General features: G+C 37.9%; 1 protein-coding gene across 1 annotated transcript in view; it reads right to left on the bottom strand.

Annotated features, from left to right (window-relative positions):
• The window catches only part of TANC2 (tetratricopeptide repeat, ankyrin repeat and coiled-coil containing 2), a 343337-nt gene that overhangs the window by 273178 nt on the left and 52408 nt on the right, over positions 1-17751 (bottom strand). Inside the window, exon 2 of the mRNA XM_021709161.1 lies at positions 4921-4992. Coding sequence (XP_021564836.1) covers positions 4921-4992 — 72 coding nt within the window. The remainder of the gene's footprint in view (positions 1-4920; positions 4993-17751) is intronic.

Consider the following 17751-nt stretch of genomic DNA (forward strand, 5'->3'; position numbering starts at 1 on the left):
TTTATAGCACTAAACTCTTATGTTAAAAGAGAAGGTTCTCACATTACCTGAGACTCTACCTTTACAAAAAGAAAACAAGAAAAAGAAGAGAAAATTACACCCAAAGTAGGCAGAAGAAAGGAAATAAGAACAAAATCGCAATAAGTGAAACAAAATAGGAAGGCAATACAGAAAATGAGTAACAACTGAAACTGATTCTTTGAGATCTGTAAAACTGATAAATCTCAGTTCAGGATGATTAGGACAGAGAGAAAGAAAACCCACTACCAATATCAGAAATGAGAGAACTGATACCACTATAAGTGTCTACAGACATTAAAACGTTTCTCAAGAAGAAACCCATAATTTGAATAGTCCTATATTTATTAAATACATTTAATTTATATTTAAAAACCTTTCAACAAAGAAAAGTATAAGCCCAGATGGCTTCTGAATAGTTGTATTAAACAGTGAAGGAGTATTTAAAATAGTCAATTCTATACAAAATGCCTACAAAGTACAAGAGGAGGAAATGCCCCTCAACTTTCACCTTACTCTATGAGGTCAACATTACCCTGACACTAAAACTAAACAGAAACAACACAAGACAAGAAAAGTAACAGTCAGTATTTCATGTCAACACAAATGCAAAAGTAGATTCTCAGCAAATCAAACACATCAACCATTCAAAAACAAGCCATAGGCTAGATTTGCCTGCCCTGTTAGAACATTGCTTCTCTACCATAACAGTCCAAATCAAATAGATGATGAAAATATTTGTACCAAACACTGAAGTAAATTGGTACTTGAACATCAGCTACTCTGGACTCTGCTGAAGAACTAAAGACTTATAATTCTAACATACCCTTTCCTACAGATTATTTGCTTTCCATGGAGTTCAGAATTTTCTTTTGCTTATTACTTTACATATGTAACACCAATTCAACCTGAGTCTTTTGCCAGCTGTCTAAAACTTTTTCGGAAAAGATACTTAATGACATCAGGTTTCTATCAGATTCATTTTCCTGAAGAAGACTCTTCTGAGGTTTCCAATCTACTCCAATCTGGACAGGTAGCCCTCTAGCCCAAACTATTCACTGTCTGGCTTATTGACTTTCCTGTTTCCTGCAACTCATTTCTTTCTTTTTTTGGCTGATTTTCTTATTTTGATGTGTCACATACTCCAACAGATTCCTTAAAAAGTGAAGAAGGCAGGTAGATCGTTTTAATTTTGTGTGTCTTAAGACATCTTAATTCTACTCTTATATTTGATTAATTGCTTCACTGCATATAATATAAAATTCAATTCATGTGAGATTCAAAGACTGAAATCATTTTCCTTCAGAATTCTGAAGATAATACTTAATTTTTCTTTTGGTTTCCAATGCTACCACTGAGAAGTCCAAATAGATAATGGAAATATTTGTACTAAATGCTGTTCTCTCAAAGTCAACTGATTCGTTACCTTACATGTGACAAGTTATGTTTCTTCTCTAGAAGCACGAAAGAAGTGTAAGGCCCCGGTGATTAGAAATTTCACCACAATGTGCCTTAATTTGCGTCTACTTCCATCCACTGTACTGAGCACAGGTGGCTCCTTTCCAGTCAGGAAACATCATGCTCTTTAGCTAAGAAAATTCTCTTGAATCGTTTTGCTGATTATTTCTTTATTTTCTTTCTCTTTCTTTTGAGAACTACTATTACTCAAATAGGACTGACCCTGTGAGTTTCTTAACACTCTTAACTTCTTTTCTATAATTTTTGTCCTTTTGCTCTTTTTTTCAGATTCCTTCAACATTAATCTGATACTTCTATGAAGTTCCTCCTAATTTCTACTATTAGAATTTCAATATTTAAGAGCCTTTTAAAAAAAACCATCACTCTTTCACAGTACCTCCTTCTTGCTTCTTGGTTGCATTATTTTCTCTTATTCCTGAGGATAATAATAGTTCTGTAATTTTCCTCTACAAAATTTATGTTCTCTCCAACGTGTTTTAGTTTGTTTATTTTCATTTCTATCTTTCATACAGCAGAGGAATTCTTCAAATATCTAGTAATCCTTGATTAGCTGTTCACGTTTATAGGTGGAGGGCTAAAAAGCTGACTGGCAGCTTTGATACATGGAATGATCTAGCTAGACTGTTTATTTAAGGAGTCTCTGATGACTGCATTTTTTTTTCCTTTCTTCTTTCAACTTTATTTGTTGTCAAATTCTCCAGGAAAGACTTTTTCAACCTCATTCCTGGACTATAAAGGCTTAACTGCTAGTATTCTGGGAGCCCAGCGGGACAAAATTAGGAGAAGGATATCCGGAACCCAATTCTCCAATTTTTAGCATAAGACTCCTGCCCTCAGCTATGCCTGTGTCTTCCAGGCTAGAGAGTTTCTGTCTTTCCCCCTCTCCAGACAATAAATTTTGAGCTTCCGTCATTGCTAGGGGTGGGAGCTGGGCACTTGCCCAGGTGACTGGTTAGGGCATTTCGAGGTAGAGGTCCCCGGAAGCAAATGCTTCCTCCTCATCTGCTTTCAACCAATCCTCATTTCATCTCTATTTCCACATGCTGTCACTCTGGAGCTTTTTAAGGCTTCTGGAGGTTGTTTTGTGGATTTCCTATGGTACTGACTTTAGAGTTGTTTTCAATTATTCATATACTGTCCAGTTTCTAAAACTGTGTTGACATTGTCTCCTCTCCAATCCCCCTTTACTGATCTTTTTTCAGTGGGTTTCTGGAAGCAGCAAAAGTATAAGTGTATCAATAGCAAAAACATGGAAAAAACCATGCTGCACATCAAAAGTGGACTAGATTTTTAAAATGTGGTATATATACATGATGGAATATTGCACAGCCATAAAGAAGGACAAAATTATGGACTTCACAGCAACTTGGATGGATTTAGAGACTATAATACTCAGTGATCTAACACAGAAACAAAGATCTGAGTATGACATGTTCTCACTCATAAGTGGACCCTGAATATTTACCGTAATACTATAAGAAAGGATTGGCAGTAGTGGGAAACTGCCAGTGGAGAGAGGAAAGGGAACATAATAGCAATAAAGGTGCCTGACCTCAAACCAGGCAAAGTGGGGACCCAAAGGAGGCCCAAACTTTACCTGTACGATGACCACTTATGTGCCTAATCCTGAACTGAACCCCATGTCTTTAAAATAAAAAAGTATAAGTGCAATGAATATTTGTATACCTAACCCTTAACTGTACTCCACGATTTTAAAATAAAAAATATGCTAAAAAAAGTATAAGTGTATGTTCATTCATCTTTTGCTCCTGATAATACTGTTTGCATTCATTTTAACTCAGATGGTTTACTTTTTCTTTCTTTCGAATAAGGAGACATTACAAATAAAATCTCTAAGAAGTAAGAAACATGCTTTTACTATTAAGTCACTCTGAGATAATGATACAATTTCTGGTGACTTCAAATAAATCAGGTAGCTGTGCTCTGGATCATAGAAATCTGTTTTTTTGTCATTTGAAGTTTAGTGTTTGCTAATAAACTTTAAATTATGCTTATTAATTTGAAAAATACTTTAACTGGCAAAGCTCAGAGAGAATTAGGTAAATTGCTTATTTCACACATGTACATCTGTGATATTTAATAAAAATTAAAGACATTTAGTAATTACTACAATTTTTGTAATAAATTTATTTTTAGGGTTTTACATACATGATCCCATTTTTCTTAATTACTCTTTTACACACACACACACAGAAAGAGTGAAAATGTAGAAAAATTCCTAATATACTCATAATACATGCTTATTATTTAAGAAAGATTAAGTACAAGTTAAAATTTCAAAATCAACCTAAGTATATTAATTCCCCTTTTTATTCTGCAACAAAGAATTTTGTGAATATGGTACAGCTCTAAAACTTGGGAAGAGTAAAGTTGGGGAAAAAAAAGAACATGATTATAGACAGTGTAAATGAACCTGGAGCTTTTATAGGATTACAAACTGCACAATTTGTAAGTCCAAGTTTTATTTTATTTTATGCTACTAAAGATTCTCTGAAAATCAAACGCAGTAAATGAGTGCTTGAAATTTTGGGATGTATCCATCACTTTGCATTCTCAGTCTCTTCTCTTAGAGACCAATTCATTTGTTCAACAGCATTTATTTGGTTACTACTGTATACCAGGTATTATTCCTGACACTGTAGACACGGTGATAAGCAAAACAGACAAATATCTCTGCTATCACAGAATATCCGCTCTAGCATGGAACAGAGAAAACCAACAGAATAAGAAGGAAAGTGATAAGTACTACAAAGAAAAAGGAATGTAGAGCTGGCAGTCATACAATTTTTAAATAAGTTAGTTAGGAAAGGCCAATCTGACTCAGAATGTTTTTAACCTAGTTTTGAAGTTGTTCCTTCAAAAACTAATCAAAAGTCTATGATAATAAAGTTTAAATGGAAAAGGAAACTAAGAAGAACCTAAAATAATACAGCAATTACAAATAAAAACCATTTCTTTTGAGAGCGCTAAGACAACAAATACTACACTGATGAAGTAAAGAAAAACTATTGTGTGATGATATTCCAAGAAACACTGTGGTTAAGAATGTACTTTTGATTACATCCCCAAAGTGATATCCAGACATATACCCTAACGCTTCAAACTTACTTAAAACTTTAGTATCAGTTAAAAAATGACACTAGGCCAAGTTTCATTTTCTCCTATCTTGAATAAACGCTTTCATATAGAATTTAGAGATATCATTTAAATTCTAAATGAGAAACCAGAATATCTAAATTGGACCTTGCCAACACCCCAGTCACCAAGTTAAGTACTATAAAGGAATATATGACATTTGTCAACCCCCTTGGGTCCCCTCCCACTGTGGGAGCTTTTTTGTTCTCTCAATAAATCTTTCTTCCTTAAAAAAAAAAATTAATGATCAATTTGACAAAAATGTACCTTGCCCAGAGCGGCTTTGGCGAGAGTCTACACTTGACTGTCTTCGATCCGGTGGTTCCTCGCTCCCTCCATCTGCATGAAGTAAAAAGAGCATAAGCAAATAGATAATGAGATTGATAAAACATCTTCCGTGGTATCATCTACATTTTAAAACTACTATATCTATAATTCATTTTACTTTCTTTCTTTCTTTCGAGTTGGAGTTGCCCACGCTGGAGTGCAGTAGCACATGCATGGCCACCCAAGCATCAACCTGTGATCCTTCCGCCTTAGCCCTCCAAGTAGCCAGAACTACAGGCATGCGCTACCACACCTGGCTAATTTTTTGATTTATTGTAGAGATGAGGTCTCGTCAAGTTGCCCAGGCGGGTCTCGAAGCTGTGGGTTCAGGCAGTCCTTTCACCTCAGCCTCCCAAGGTGCTGGGATAACAGGTTTGAGCCACCACACCTGGCCTCTGTTTTTGTTTCTTATAATCTGGATCACTAAAATATTTGGGGATTTTTTCTATACAAAGTCATGGTTCCTACCCTTATTTTTGTGGGAATGACTTACATTCCCCCCTTACAGTCATTAATCATCAGAGAAATGCAAATCAAAACCACATTGAGATTACCACCTAACATCACAGTAAGGATGGTCATCGTAATAAATCAAAAAACAACAGATACTGGCGGGGCTGTGGAGAAAAGGGAATACTTCTACACTGTTTGTGGGAGTGCAAATTAGTTCAACCACTATGGAAAGCAGTGTGGCGATTTCTAAAGGAACTAGAAACTGACCTTCCATACGATCCGGCAATCCCCCTTCTGGGGATACACCCAGAGGCATACAAATCATTCTACAAAAAAAGACACCTGCACACACGTTTATTGCCACACTATTCACAACAGCAAAACATGGAACCAACCAGCAAAAGTTGACCAGATAAAGAACATGTGGTATGTGCACACTACGGAGTACTACACAACTATAAAGAAGGGCAAAATCATGGACTTCAAGCAAACTGGATCTACCACAGAAACAAAGAGCCAAAGGCCACAAATTCTCACTCATAAGGGGGGGGCCTGAACGTTTATCACAACAGCTCAAGGGGCACTTCCAGGGGAGGAGCGGGGTACGTAACAACACAAAGGGTCTCTGGCCCTACACCAGGGGAAGTGAGGATCAGTCAGAGGCCCAAACCCCAGCTGCACAGAGATCACTCATGCACCTGATCCTGGCTTGTACCTCCCATCTTCACAGTAAAATAAAGTAAAAGAAGAAAGCTGAGGCCAAACACAATGTGCTATAAAGTCCTCATATTGCCAGTAAAGAAATCTGTTATTCCAAGAAAAAAAGTGAAGGTATTTCTCCTCCTGAAAATACATACTCTAATCTGCATGTAATGAAGGACCATTATCAGCACTGAAGTTCATTCTCATAATTCCAGTTTAGAAAATCTGATTTAAAGCAATGTCTAAGTGAATTACAGCTGCTTACTTGTCTGAAGTACATTAAATAATCCCCAGGACTGTATGTTTTACGATATAAGAATTACATGTGTATGTCTGATAAGAGATAATCAACAAACTAATAAGAGAAACCAATAAAGGATAAAAACCAAATCTTCAGTGTATTTCATCTTGATTTTTAAAATTATATGCAAACAAATCAACTTCATTATATGATCTCTTCATTGTTAAAGAAATAAGAAAGAGTATACTCCTTTGCGCAGTTTGAGAAAAGCATAACAAACTTGATTTTTTCCCCCCCAGGTTGGAGTCTCACTCTGTTACCCAGGCAGGAGTGCAGTGGCATGCTCACGGCCACTGCAGTCTCGACCTGCTGGGCTCAGGCGATCCTTCTGCCTCAGCTTTCCAAGTAGCTGGAACTAAAGAAACTCTCCACCATGCCTGACTAATTTTTTTACTTATTGTAGAGATGAGCTCTCACCAAGTTGCCCAGGCTGGTCTTGAACGCATGGGCTCAGGCAATCCTCTCACCTCAGCCTCCCAAAGTGCTGGGATTACAGGCATGAGCTACCATGCCCGGCCACAAATTTGATTTTATAAATAACTCCCTAAATTGTACAGAAACAGAAAAATTGCTCATCATAAATAAATTCATCTAGATAGGCACAGCAAGACAGAAATCAACAGCTTGAGAACACAGAGTGTAAGACAAAAAACGAGACGAAACTAAGCTAAAGCTTTAACACAGTGATCTATATGTCTGTAAATCTGCCATCACTTTAATCAGATTAAAAATGTTATTAAGGCATCAACAATTTCCTTTGTTCTTTCTTTCACACAAGCGTTTGTCTTATTTTTAACTTGACAGGAAAAGGAGTTGTAGCTGCAAGCAGATTACAAAAACCACTCTTGCCCTGTCGTCTATTTATGCTACTGTTTATACTTGGTCATGGAATTCATGTTATGTACTAACACTTACTGCTTTTTAAACACATGGCCTGTTTTAAAATTCATTATTGATATACAGTTTCTTTTTAAGTATATTTACTACATGTAAACCTAACAATAATTAAATAATTATTTCCAGTAATTAAATCCAATCCATGTATATTTTGCCGAGGGCTGTTAAACTAGCAAGTGTGGCAGCATTTGAACAATCTGATTCCAAATATACAGTGATAATACAAAATAGTAAATAATCTGGCAGAAGATATTTGTATCTCTGAGTCCAGTGTGATCACAACAATTTTAAAAACATTACATACTAATTTGTCAGATTCATGAAATGACTTACCATACAAAAAGATACTCAAAGTGATAGACAATCTTATTTTTTGCCCCCGGGTGCATACTTTTAAAATACAAATCAGTTTAAATATTACTTCAGTTCTGCTGTTAATACATCAGCTACTTCATTTGGATAAAGTAGAAACACTGGCAAAGTAAGATGCTATCTGAAAAACAAACATAACACATTTTTGACACAGTGGAGGAAAAAGATGAAAGAAAAATCTACCCATGGTCTATCATCTCTGAATGGGTTATCTGCCTCTGTTGAAATTTAAATTCTTTCCTTTTATTTAAAGAAAATATGTATAATTATAATCTTTCCTAGCTGTACTTCAAATTCTAAGAAAGCAATTCTATAAGTTATATGGATTATTTTTATTTATTTTTAAATTTTAGATTTGGGGTACGTGTGCATATCCGTCACATGGACATACTGTGCAGTGGCGGGGAGCGGGTCTCAGGGTGCCCATTCCCCAGGGAGTGAGCACTGTGCCCCCGCAGGTCGTTTCTGAACCCTGGTCAGTGTTTGTGATTTCCATCCTCGTGTTTACCTCTCACATGAGTGAGAACACGTAGTACTTAGTTTTCTGTTTCTGAATCGGTTTACTTAGGATGATGATCTCCAGCTCCGTCTGTGTTGCTACAAAGGACATGATTTCATTCTTTTTAATGGCTGTGTAGGAATCCATGGCATATATATGCCCCATTTCATTATCCACTGATCTGTTGATGGGCATTTAGGTTGATTCCACATCTTTGCTATTGTGAACAATGCTGTGATGAACATGTGGGTATAGGTGTCTTTGTTTTACAATGAAATCTGTTCCTTAGAATAGATACCTAGTAGTAGAATTGCTAGATTGAATGGTAGATCTTTTAGTTCTTTGAGTAATCTCCATACTGCATTCCATAGAGGCTGTACTAATTTACACTCCCATCAACATTATCTAAGTGTTCCTTTTTCTCCACATTCATGCCAGCATCTATTGTTTTTTGATGGCCATTCTGACTGATATAAGGTGATTTTAATTTGCATTTCCCTGATGATGAGTGATATTGAGAATTTTTTCATATTTTTTTGCCATTTGTATATCTTCTTTTGAGAGATGTCTGTTCATGTTGGGGTTTTTTTGAGTCGGAGTCTTACTCTGTCACCCAGGCTGGAGTGCAGTGACACGCTCATGGCCACTGCAGCCTTGACCTGCTGGGCTCAGATGATCCTTCAACCTCAGCCTTCCAAGTAGCTGGAACTACAAGACACACCACCACACCTGGTTGATTTTTTGATTCATTGTAGAGATAAGGTCTCCCCAAGTTGCCCAGGCTGGTCTTGAACCCGTAGGCTCAGGCAATCCTCTCACCTCAGTCTCCCAAAGTGCAGGTATTATAGGCATGAGTCAGTGTGCCAGGTCACTTGCCCATTTTTTAATGGGGTTATTTGTATTTTTCTTGCTGATTTGTTTAAGTTCTTTGTAGATTCTGGCTATTAGTCCTTTGTCAGATACATAGTTTGCAAATATCTTCTACCATTCGGCAAGTTGCCTATTTGCTCTGTTGATTATTTCTTTTGCTGTGCAGAAGCTTTTTAGTTTAATTAAGCCCCACTTATTTAATTTTGTTTTAGTTGCATTTGCTTCTGGGGTTTTAGCCATAAATTATTTGCCTAGGCTGATGTCCTTAAGAGTTTCTCCTAGATTTTCTTCTAGGACTTTTATGATTTCAGGTGTAACACTGAAGTCTTTAATCCATCTTGAGTTAATTTTTGTATATGGGGAGGGATTCTTTTTATAAGGATCAGTGTTTCAACTCACATTAATTTCTAGGTTTTTAAACTCTCTAGGAATTCTTCCACCGCACTCTCCTGTGAATCAATATTCAATATATCAAAAAATCTTAAAAGTGTTTTGTTCTTTCAAATATGTATTTAAGACCAGAGAAAAAGGCTGCCAACAATTACTGACTACTATCTGCCAGGCACTTCACACAATTCCTCAAAGCCCTATTTCACATATGAGGACACTCAAACATATGGTAACTCACTGAAATCAAATGGTAAAACCAGTTTTTACTGGATTTTAACGCAAGGCTGTCTTACTCAATACATATGATACTAACTTCTACCTGTGTTTATTAAATATCTACTGACATTCTTCATTCTTCCTTCACAAAAACTGTTAAAAGAGCACCATTCAGTAATTATAGCAACTCTTCCTTTAATGAATAGAGACTTTCTAACAAAATAGATTATGAAGACTTAATCTTACAACATAAATCCCATTTTCCTATGTGTTCCCAATATAAATCATAAGATGTATTCTCGAAAGAAAAAACACTTTCCCCAAAAGCTAAGTTAGATATCTTTATTCATTCTATTTAAAACAATCAGCTATTGACAGCTTCTTTTAGCAATGAACTGGCCACAACCAAGATAACCTACAGTACTTTACTTTGAATTTTGGGACACTTTGCCAATATTGTAACACGCCCTCCCTAGGTCTATATTACTGTTCCTTACTAATGGATACCACTCTTTAAAATATCCTGTGCACTAGTAAGAAAATGTAGGACCTGACATTCTTCATCATCTGTCCTTGGGTGACTAAAGCACTTTTCATGCATCTGTCCCTCACTTCTCTGTGAACTCTATCACTGCAAACTTAGGTGTATCTGCTTTACTGGGACTAAAAAAAAAAAAAAAAAAAAAAATGCTGCCCCTAGCAATAAAAGAAATAAGAATAGTTATTTGTAAATGCTTACAGTGTGAAAATATGATACATTTTCTATTTTTTAGTGAGAAGTTCAATGCTCGTTACATTGACATGTGGATTATTACGCTAGCCAAATCAACCATTTAAAAAGGAAACGTTTTTAACTCACCCATGGTCTGGCACAATGCTAACCAGCATGTTCTATCACAGAAATTAAATTGTGAAGAAACAAATAAAAGACCTGATCTACTTGTTTAATGTTTTTTTAAAAATCTCGAACCACATTCACGAGAGTTTGCATTTTTAAAAGATAGCCCCTGTAGTAGTATAGAGGTCTGTTTGAATAAAGAAAGACTACAATGGTGGTTTTCAATCCTGGGTAAGCAAACACATGTGGTTCTGTTTCAATAAAACTTTATTTGTGGATACTAACAGTTAAATTTCACATAATTTATATGTCATAAAATATTCTTCTTTTAGTTTTTCCACCATTTAGAAATGTAAAATCCATTCTGAGATTATGGGCAATATAAAAACAGGCAGTGACCTAGATTTGGCCTGTAGGAAACAGTTTTCCAACACCTAATCGAAAGGCAGGGAGATTAGCTAAAAGGCTAATTCAAGAAATCTCTGTGAAAAGGAATAACTTGAGTCACTTGAAAGTAAGGTCAGTGTGATTAGGAAGAAGACTCTGCAAATAATGTTTGATCTACCCTAGGAGCCAATGAAAGTTTAATGGCAACACAGGCTCATGGACCCTTTCCTTGGCTCCCTGTAGGTCATCTTTTTGGGGAGTAAAATGTAAGAATTCTGAAAACTCATCCCACATAAATGGAACACCTCACTCCTGAATTACATGTTCATCTCAACCTTCTCTATGACCAAGAAAAGCCCTGGCAGGTGACTACAAGCACACAATGCATTGTGATACTTTTTCCCCTGAGTAAAGTTTATGGTTCTTAAAGGGATTGAAGCTACAATCTTAGGCTAATTAGTGCCACATGCAGTCAAGTGTATTACGTAATACAGACATACGTTTGAATAGTAAATACAACAAAGGATACAATTTAGTCTTGATATTCTAGTTCCTACTCTAAAATACTGTTGAAAACCATTCTATATAAATTATGTTGTAATATCACTTATTTTCATAAAAAACTAACGTGTATTCCATTTCTCAGTTTGAATTTGATACACAGGTTTGAAACTAAATTTGGGTTTTGAATATTAAAATCCATTTATAAAAATTTCTGTAGACAACTATTTTATATAAACATCCCATGAAGAGTAATAAAGTATTAGTATACCACCAAAATTTTCTACTGGTAGCCAATTTTCTTCAAATGCCATGGTATGTCAAAAAATAAAAATGCAGGCAGAATAAAGGAATACAAGTCTTCTGCAGGTGACCTACTCCTTTTACTCAATCTGAAATTATTTATAAGTAGTTTTCATGAATAAAGCACAACAGAACCCAGTAATCACTAAGACACCTGAGATAAACACCACAAAATCGCTGGAGGTGATATACAAGAATATACCTGTGAAAGAAATACAAAAATAAGTAACTTTTTAGAATATCTAATTTGAGGTCTTTCTTTACATTTCAAGGTTACAAAGAAATGTATGAGATTATATCCTCATGTATGTGCAAACACAAAAAATAAATATGTATGCATAGTAAGACCTGAGTTTTAGTTCTGTATTTGCCACTTTTAGCTAAGTTTCTCGGAGCTGCAGTATTCTTTTCTGCAAAACTGAGATTAAAATAATATCTTCCTCTGAAGATTGTTGTGAGATTCAAATTAGCTAATATATGCAACAGTACTGTGTAAGCTCTAAATTGATGATTTTTCAACCAGAAGCAAACCAAGAGATTTCTGGGAATGTCTGGAGACATTTTTGGCTGTTACAATTGGGAGGGTACTACTCACATTTAATGGGTAGTCTAAGCCGGGCTCGGTGGCTCAGCCTGTAATCCCGCGCCTTTGGGAGGCTGAGGTGAGTGGATTGCCTGAGCCCGCCGGTTAGAGCCGGCCTGGGCAACTTGGCGAGACCTTATCTCTACAATAAATAAAAAAATTAACTGGACATGGTAGTGCACGCCTGTAGTTCCAGCTACTTGGAAGGCTGAGGCGGAAGGATCGCCGGAGCCCAGCAGGTCGAGGCTGCGGTGGCCAGGAGTGGCCACTGAACTCCAGTCTGGGTGACAGAGTGAGACTCCAACTCAAAAAAAAAAAAAAAAGAGTAGTCTAGGGATACATTCTCAATTATCTTAAAATTCACAGGACAGTCTGCTACAACAAAGAATTATCAAAACCCAAATTTCAATAGTGCCAATAGTTGAGAAACATGTTCATGATGCAAATGTTCATAATAATCATATCTATAAATTTTTTACTATGAAAAAGTTTCAAGTATACAGAAAATTCAGTGAAAAACAATGCAAACTGATATAGCAACTATCAAACATTAACAAATTTAAAATTTTGCATATTTGCATCAATGTTATTTAAACTAAAATACTATCGGTTATACAGAGTTGATATTTTCCTTTATGCAATTCTTTTTTTCTTTTTGAATAGGAGTCTTACTCCGTTGCCCAGGCTGGAGTGCAGTGGCATGCTCACGGGCACCCCAGCGTCAACCCGCTGGGCTCTGGTGATCCCTCTGCCTCAGTCTTCCAAGTAACCAGAACCACAGGCATACGCTACCACGCCCAGCTAATTTTTGATTTATTGTAGAGATGAGGTCTCGCCAAGCTTCCTGGCCTGGTCTCAAACCTGCGGGCTCAGGCAATCCACTCACCTCAGTCTCCCAAAGTGCTGGGATTACAGGCTGAGCCACCGAACCTGGCTTATGCAATTCCTCAATATAATTTCCTTTCCTCTATCCCTCCCCAAATTAACCACTATCCTAAGTTAATATATAACATCATATCCATGTTTTTATACTTTTATTACATATATATGCTTCCACACATTTTTATATTATGTAAGTGAAATGATGCTCTTTACATAATCCAGCAATTAGCCATTTTGGCTAACATTTGTTTTGAAATACATGTGTGGATACATGTAGTTCTATATAATTCATTTTAACTCTGGGATGGTATTCCACTATAGGAATACATCATAATTTATCCCTTCTCTTACTCTTCTCTTCTTAAGATTTAGGTAGTTCTCAGTTACAGTGCTTCAAGGAAGCCTGCAGTCGACCATTTCCTGTAGCACATGTTCTTGTGCACATGTTTAAGATCGAGATGCAGATGTGAACTTACTAAATCATACAATACAAAAACTTTGTAAGAGCAACCAAATTTCTGTCAAAGATTGTTGCACTAATTTTTCTTTCTGGAAAAAGCGAGTGTTCCCCTATTCTTAGTCTCACAAGTAAGTACTAATTAAGCCTTTCTATTTTTGCTCATCTAAAGAATGTGTGAATTGGGTCTGGTTTTTGTTTAATTTACATTTTCCTGATTAATAATGAAGGTGAGCACATGTTTATTAGCCACTTCCTGTCTGTGTATTCCTGTTTCTATCCTCTGCCTATTTTGGTCACATCCTTCTGATCTCCATGGGAAATCTACAGTCACTTGAATTGTAGTTTCCTTGTAAGTAATGTGTCATTTTTCTCAGGTTGCATTCAAGATATTTTTGAATCTTCGTTTTTAGCAGATTGATCAAGCAGTGACTGGCTGTGAATTTCTTTACATGGATCATGTTTGGGGTTCAGTGAGCTTCCTGAATCTGTAAGTTTGTGTGGTTTGCCAAATCTGACACATTTTCCACTATGATTTATTCAAATATTGTTTTAGTACCACACTTTTCCTTCTCTTCCTCTGGAGCTCCAATGGCATGAATCTAGACATTTTGTTACTGTCCTACAAGCCCTTATGGCTCTATTTTCTCCTTTTTTCCTCTCTCTCTTGTTTACATAGCTATAGATCTGCCTTCAAGTTCATTGACTGTTTCTGCAGTCGTCTCCAATATGCTACTGAACCCATCAAGCTTGCTTGTTTGGGTTTTTATTAGTTATAAGATTTCCGTTTGGTTCTTCTATTTCTTTACTAAGACTTTTGCTTTTTCCCTTCATTTCAAGTGAAGTCACATGATTACTTGTTGGAACATTTTTATAATAACTGCAATAAAATATTTGCCAGATTATTCCAACATCTGTGTCATCCTGGAGTTTGTATCTATTGTCCTTTCCCTTAGGAATTTATATTTTCCTAGTTCATTGTACATCAGTTTTACATGTAATTTCTGTCAATCTACAGAAAACGTTGCAACTGTTAAAGCCCTTGCAGTACTATTCACCTCTGTCTGTGCAATGTAAATAGTCAGTCGGGGTCTTTGGCTGTGATCTGTTAGGTCAGCTCTCAAGTCCGTGACAGGATAACCAGGACCAGACCTGTACCTGCGGAGCTCAGGTGTGCGTCCAGGAGTTCAGAAAAAATGCAACTTTGGCTTTTCTGAGGTCCCTCCTCACTGTAATCTTTTCCATAGTTTCCAGTTCCCTGGGACTCTTCCTTTTGGCACTCTGGCAAAAGCTTGGGGTACAGTAACCTTGTTCTACCATGCATATCTTGACTGTGTCTGTGTCTGGAGCCCAGAGGTGAAAAGACAGAGAGAGAAAAAGCAAAACGAGTTGGTCTCACATTCTTGGGACCATAGCTCCACCAATCAAGAGGAAGGCCCCCCCCCCTCGGAGTTTCAGTTTATGTGGGTTCTCGTCACTACCACTGTGGAAAGCTGGGGCAGGAGAAAATAAAACAGCAGAGGGGGATCAGCATTTGCATACTCTGAGAACACAGAGTTCCTTTCCCACTCCTCTGATAAGAACTAGAGGGTTTCCACTGAAAATGTCTTTTTCTGTGCCCTGGTGCCCACTTCTACCTTTTGAACCACACCGTGGACCCAGCCTCTGTGCTTGCCCTGGCACCAGGCGAGCCCCCATGGCCTCGGGCTCCAGGCTGGCCCTGGCTTTAGATCTGTCCCACCATGAAGCTGGTCCCAGTGCCCCCTCATATTCAGGGCCCCAGGCCTGCCCAACACTAGGCCTGGCCCTCTAAGCAGCCTCCCTCCCAAGTACTCAGGTTCCAGACCCGCCATAGTGCCAGGATAGTCTCTGAGAACCCAGGCTTTACACTTACCCTTTGCCAAGCCAGTACCCACAGCCCAAGGCTACAGGCCAATCCTGAGACCCCAGGGTACAGCTGACTCAGGTCTAGGCCACCCCAATAGACCCTGGAACCAGGACTCGTCGGCCGGACCCAGGCACCAGGCCCTGGAACCAGGACTCGATGGCCGGACCCAGGTACCAGGCCCTGGAACCAGGAGTCGTCGGCCGGACCCAGGCACCAGGCCCTGGAACCAGGACTCGTCGACCGGACCCAGGCACCAGGCCCTGGAACCAGGACTCATCTGCCGGACCCAGGCACCAGGCCCACGCCAGCTCAGGCCTGCCTCCATTGCCTCAAGATCAAGGCCTACGCTAACACGAAGTCAGCCCTCACGCACCCGGGCTTCAGGCCACCTTTGCAGACACAAGCTCTAGGCCTGCCCCTGCAGATCAAGGATCTACCCCGACCAAGTCAACTCGACCCAGGTTCCTAGCTTGCCCCAGCAGACCCCACCAATGTGGACCCAAGCTCTAAGCTCACCCCAATGGACTCCAGCTCCAGGCCAGCCCCTGTGGATCTAGGTGCCAATCCTGTTGACCCAGGTCCCAGGCCAACCTTCCTGAGAATTCCAGTTAAAAGCCTACCCACAAGCCCAGCCAGATGGCATGCCCAGAATTTCTGGAAGGGATAAATGATAAAGGCCTTTCCCTGCTAAAGTCAGTTTGTAAAGATTGGAACAGGTACCTACTTCTTCAAATGCATAGGCACCAACACAAGGCCACAAGTGTGATAAATAATCAGCAGAAAGTGATACCACCAAAGGAAAAAATAAAGCACTAATAATGGGCAACAGAGACAGAGATCTATGAACAGCCTAGAAAATTTTTTCAAATCAATCATCTTTAAGTCAGGCAAGCTACAAGAGAACAGAGACACCTAAGTGAAATAAAAATACATGAACAAAATGAGAGAGTCAACAAAAAGATAAGAATCTGGTGGCTCAGCCTATAAACTTTGGGAGGCTGAGGTGAAAGAACTGCCTGAGCCTGGGGGTTCAAGACCAGCCTGGGCAACTTGGTGAGACCTCGTCTCTAAAATAAATCACACACACACACTATGGTGGCGTGCGTCTGTAGTTCCAGCTACTTGGAAGGCCAAGGCAGAAGGATCACCTAAACCCAGCAGGTCAAGGCTGCAGTGGCCATAAGTGTGCCGCTGCACTCCTGCCTGGGCAACAAAAATGAAATTCCAACCAAAAAAAAAAAAAAAAAAAAAAGATAAGAAACAAACAACAACAAAAACTAAGCAGAAATTCTGAAACTAAACAAAATGCTTGAACCGAAAATTTTCAGAAAGCTTCAGCAGCAAGCTCAATCAGGCAAAAGAAAGAATTATTGAGCTCAAAAATCCAGTCATATATTTTTTTAAAAGGAACAAAATAATTTTTTAAAGTGATAAAGCATGTAGGACTTATGGTATACATGACGAGGACAAATGTACACAATATGGAAGTCCCAGAATGAGTAAAGAAAAGAGGCAGAAAGCTTATTTAAAATAACAGTAACAGAAAACTCCCCAAATCTGGAAAGGGAAACAAGCAACCAGAACCTCAAAAGTCAAGACAAAGAAAGAATCCTGAAAGCAGCAAGAGAAAAGCAGTTCATCGCATACAAAGGAACACTCACAAGACTTCACAGTAGCGCAGAAGTGCAGACTTCTCAGTAGAAACTTTGTAGGTAGAACGATATATTCAAAGAGATGAAACCTGCCAACCAAAAATACTTTATCTGGCAAAGCTGTCCTCCAGAAATGAAAGAGAGGTAAGATGTTTCCCCCAAAAATAAAAGCTATAGGAATTTATCACTGCTAGACCTGCCTTGCAAGAAATGCTAAAGGGAATTAATCAGGATGAAACAAAAAGACACTAAGAAACAACATAAAAATGCATGAAAATATAAAACTGTACAGGCAAGAATATATTAAAATTCAGACTACTTTTATATGATAGTGATAGCACAAATGTTAAAATATAAACATTAAAAAAAAGTATAGTTACAATAATTTCTTAGTGAATATATAGGTACGAAATGTAAACTGTGACATCGATGATAAAATGTGGGGGAAGGGAAGTGTAGAATTTTTGTATGTAGTTGATATTGTTATCAGCTTAAAATCAACTATTAAGTTGTTTTATGTAAGTCTTGTGGTGACCAGTTTTTAAAAATCCTATCGTAGATAGACAAAAGAAAAAGAGAC

This window comes from Carlito syrichta, unplaced genomic scaffold (genome assembly GCF_000164805.1).
Source record: "Carlito syrichta isolate Samal-C Ts95f unplaced genomic scaffold, Tarsius_syrichta-2.0.1 Scaffold169039, whole genome shotgun sequence".
In the NCBI taxonomy this organism is placed as follows: Eukaryota; Metazoa; Chordata; class Mammalia; order Primates; family Tarsiidae; genus Carlito; species Carlito syrichta.